This window comes from Orycteropus afer, unplaced genomic scaffold, assembly GCF_000298275.1.
Source record: "Orycteropus afer afer isolate SDZICR_OR568_19922 unplaced genomic scaffold, OryAfe1.0 scaffold01010, whole genome shotgun sequence".
Lineage (NCBI taxonomy): Eukaryota > Metazoa > Chordata > Mammalia > Tubulidentata > Orycteropodidae > Orycteropus > Orycteropus afer.
Window position 1 is genome coordinate 199,656 of NW_006922597.1, and position 3,706 is coordinate 203,361.

Below are 3,706 nucleotides of genomic sequence, written 5' to 3' on the forward strand. Positions count from 1 at the left end.
CTATTTGGAAGCAAGCGGGGCAAGGGGCCCTTCCAGATGCCACCACCGCCAACAGGCCAGGCCTCTGCCTCCTCTTCATCTGCTTCTTCCACCCACCACCACCACCACCACCACCACCACGGTCACAGCCATGGTGGCCTGGGGGTGCTGCCTGATGGGCAGTCCAAACTCCAGGCCCTGCATGCCCAGTATTGCCAAGGACCAGGCCCTGCCCCACCACCCTACCTCCCACCCCAGCAGCCCCCTCTACCCCCACCTCCTCAGCAGCCCCCACCCCTACCCCAACTGAGTTCCATTCCACCACCTCCCGCCTCAGCCCCACCTGTGGGGCCACATCGCCACTTCCATGCACATGGTCCAGTCCCAGGCCCCCAGCACTATACCTTGGGCCGGCCAGGCAGGGCTCCCAGACGAGGGGCTGGAGGACACCCTCAGTTTGCCCCACATGGTCGCCACCCCCTGCACCAGCCCACATCCCCATTGCCCCTGTACAGTCCTGCCCCTCAGCACCCTCCAGCCCACAAACAGGGCCCCAAGCACTTCATTTTCAGTCACCACCCACAGATGATGCCAGCAGCAGGGGCAGCTGGAGGCCCTGGGTCCCGGCCACCAGGAGGCTCCTACTCCCACCCCCATCACCCCCAGTCACCACTGTCACCACACTCACCCATCCCACCCCACCCCTCCTCCCCACCCCTGCCCCCACCCTCACCCCACACTCCACACTCACCCCTACCACCCACCTCACCCCATGGCCCACTGCACGCCTCTGGGCCCCCTGGCACGGCTAACCCACCCACTGCAAACCCCAAGGCCAAGCCAAGTCGGATCAGCACTGTGGTCTGATGAATGGATAGATTGAGCTGGGACCCAGGAAGGTCTGGGGAAACCATTGCAGAGGGTCCTTCTACCCTCTCTGTTTCCTCAGTTTTTCCAAAATATATATACATATAGAAATGTCCTCTATCTCCCTTCTTCCCTGCCTTGGGATAACCCTCCCCCCCCCAACCTCCACAGTACGGTCATCATGGGGTTCCGTCCAGGTTTGCCACTTAAAGCCTGGACCCAGAGCTATCTAGCTCTGGGGAGTGGTGAGGACCTTTCAGAGATCATCATCTCTTTTTCCTCTCTTCTTCTTTCCCCTCTTTCTCTGGAGGTCTGGCTGGGGGTGTTCAGACCTCCAGGCCAGTATGAGCTTCCTTTCAGTTCTGGCTAGTAGAAAAGAATGAGCTTCCAGAGCTGTAGAGATGAAGGTTTCCCCAGGGCTCCTGTGGGCACATGGGGCTAGGAAAGAGCTCTGCAGAGTTGTGGCCAAACCTCAGCAAGTTTGGCACTCTCTCTGACCTCAGGGCCTGCCCACACACCTCCCAGTGTCTTTCTGCCTGCTGGAGGACACAGATAGCCAATGCACTGGTGGGTGGGACCCTGCTTATGCTGGCCCCAAGATGGAGCAGTGCTTTTTCTCTGGAGCCCTGTCTCTAGTAGGCCCTAGCCCAGCCCTCTTCAGCTTCAGGACCTTGCCTCCCCTTGCAACATTCTTATACTGATTCACATCCAGAAAGGTTTTGGGGGGCTCAGGTCTTGGATGAGAAGGGCACTGCCCTCCCTCACCCATATTGCATGCCCCCCATTCCCTTAACCTACCCCACCTACAACTGAGACAATGCACTTTACAAATACTGCCCACATACCCTTCGCTGGGGCAGGTATATGATGCCCATATACCCAGCATCAGCCATGGGGAGGGAGGCTCCCAGAGGGCCATCATGAGCCCAAGATGTCCTTCTTGAGGCAGAAATTGAAGCCATCAGATGGGGAGCTGGGAGCCAGGATGCTTGAGTCCTTCTGTTTGTCAAAATCTCTGCTGCCTCTCCAGCCCTGTTTATTTATTATAAATATATTTTTTACAAGCCCAGCTCCTCTTCTTGCCCTGCATATTCAGCCCCTTTCTCAGCTCCTGCCTCCCTCTCCCCTCTCCACCGTGGGCTGCAGTACTGACAGACAGACTTGGCTGTATGAAGGGCCAGGGACCCCGGGGCCTGGGGGCAAGGGAGGGTGGCAGTGGGAAGGGCTGTATGGAAAGGAGCCGGGGTTCAGGCATTGTCTTTTTTCCTCCTTGTATATAAGAATGTATATTTGATGCCTCATAAAAGACCTTGTGCTCACCTCCTGCCTCTGCTTCCTACTTATGCCCCCTTCCCCCACTGTGGAGCCCCAAAAGAAAGAGGCCTTAGCCCAGGGAGGGAGAAATTCAGGCAACTGGGTGGGCAAGGTATTTTGGTTGGGTGGGAGGTTGAGAAGAGGGATTTTTTTTCCCCCTATCTCATTTCATAGTCTGTATGACATAGTAGGAGAGTATGAACTTTGGAGTTGATACAGTTCAAATCCTGGGTTTTCCACTCCTTAGGCATGTGAACTTGGGAAAATTAACCTCTCTGAGTCTCAATTTCCTCAATTTAAAACTGGGGATGATAAACCTTTGCCACATGGAGTTTTGATGGTTCCATGAAGTAATGAAAGTCAAATAGCCTGCATGGAGTAGGCATTCAATAAGTTAGTTCCTTTCTCTTCCTTCCACAGGTTTGATACTTCCTTCCACTCTTGGGTCTTCTATCCTCACCCTTCCTGTGGCTGGCCTGGCTTTGCCCTGGAGTCCCCCTCCACAACCACAGGCCACATCTGTCCTTGAGGGGAGGAAGGGTGGTTTGGCCCAGGAAGGCACAGAGCTAGATACATTATAAGGGTACAACATGTTAGATAACAAATAGCTGAACTCTTTAGTTTATAGAGGAGGAGAAAAGCCCAGAGAAAGGAAGAGTCTTTCCTAAGGTCACACAGCAAGTCAGAAGATAAGAGTTTTCTGACTTTTAGCCCAGGTCCCTTTCCAGCTCCCTCCCCCCTAAATTGCCTCCCTATGAAATGAACTTGTTTCTAGCACTACTCTGTTTCAGAAGGGATGAGGCAGAGCAATGGCTCTAGCTTAGGGTCATTGGGGTTCCCAGAAGCAGCAGTTAGTAAACATTTTTGTTGCCTTCCCAGAATCTGGAGTGGCCTCTAAGACAGAATGGTTTGAATGGCCCCATTCTTTAGCAGCTTTGACCAGTGTCTTTGATTTCTTCCTCTTGTGCACATTCAAAGGCAGCCCAGGAGGACATCTAGCAAAAACAGCATCTGGAGCCATCTATGCATTTGATGCCTCCTCAAAGACTAGAACTTAGGTCTAGAGAGCTCTGAATATTGAGTCCAATCAATATTTTTTATTTGTTTGTTCTCTTCTTCCCTTTCAACCTCAGCTTGATGCTGGATTCATCTTCCCAAAGGTCAGCTTTCCCCACTTAAATCCTGGCTCAGTAACTTGACTGTGTTGCCTTTGAGCCTTTGACAAGTCACCTAGCCCTTCAGAGCCTGGTCTTCCACCTACAAAATGTACCCACCCCCTGCTAAACACACAGTAAGCCATTCTTGGCCACATATAAAAATGAACGCAAACTCCTTGTGACATTGGAGGCTCTCTGTAGTGTGTCTCCAGCCTCTCTCTGTACTCCTCTCTTCCTCACTTACACTTTGGCCAACAACTCACTGTTTCCTGAAAATGCCTGCATTTTTCAACCTCAGTATTATTACTTGTGCTTTTCCCCCTGCCAGACATACTTCCCCCAATAGCCCTAATAAATATTTTCCCACTCTTGCAAGATGGGCTTGAAGG

General features: G+C 52.7%; 1 protein-coding gene across 1 annotated transcript in view; it reads left to right on the forward strand.

The window, feature by feature from the left end:
- The window catches only part of IQSEC2 (IQ motif and Sec7 domain ArfGEF 2), a 98,727-nt gene extending 97,881 nt beyond the window's left edge, over positions 1-846 (forward strand). The window contains exon 14 of the mRNA XM_042783392.1: positions 2-846. Coding sequence (XP_042639326.1) covers positions 2-846 — 845 coding nt within the window. The remainder of the gene's footprint in view (position 1) is intronic.
- Positions 847-3,706: the final 2,860 nt, after the last annotated feature.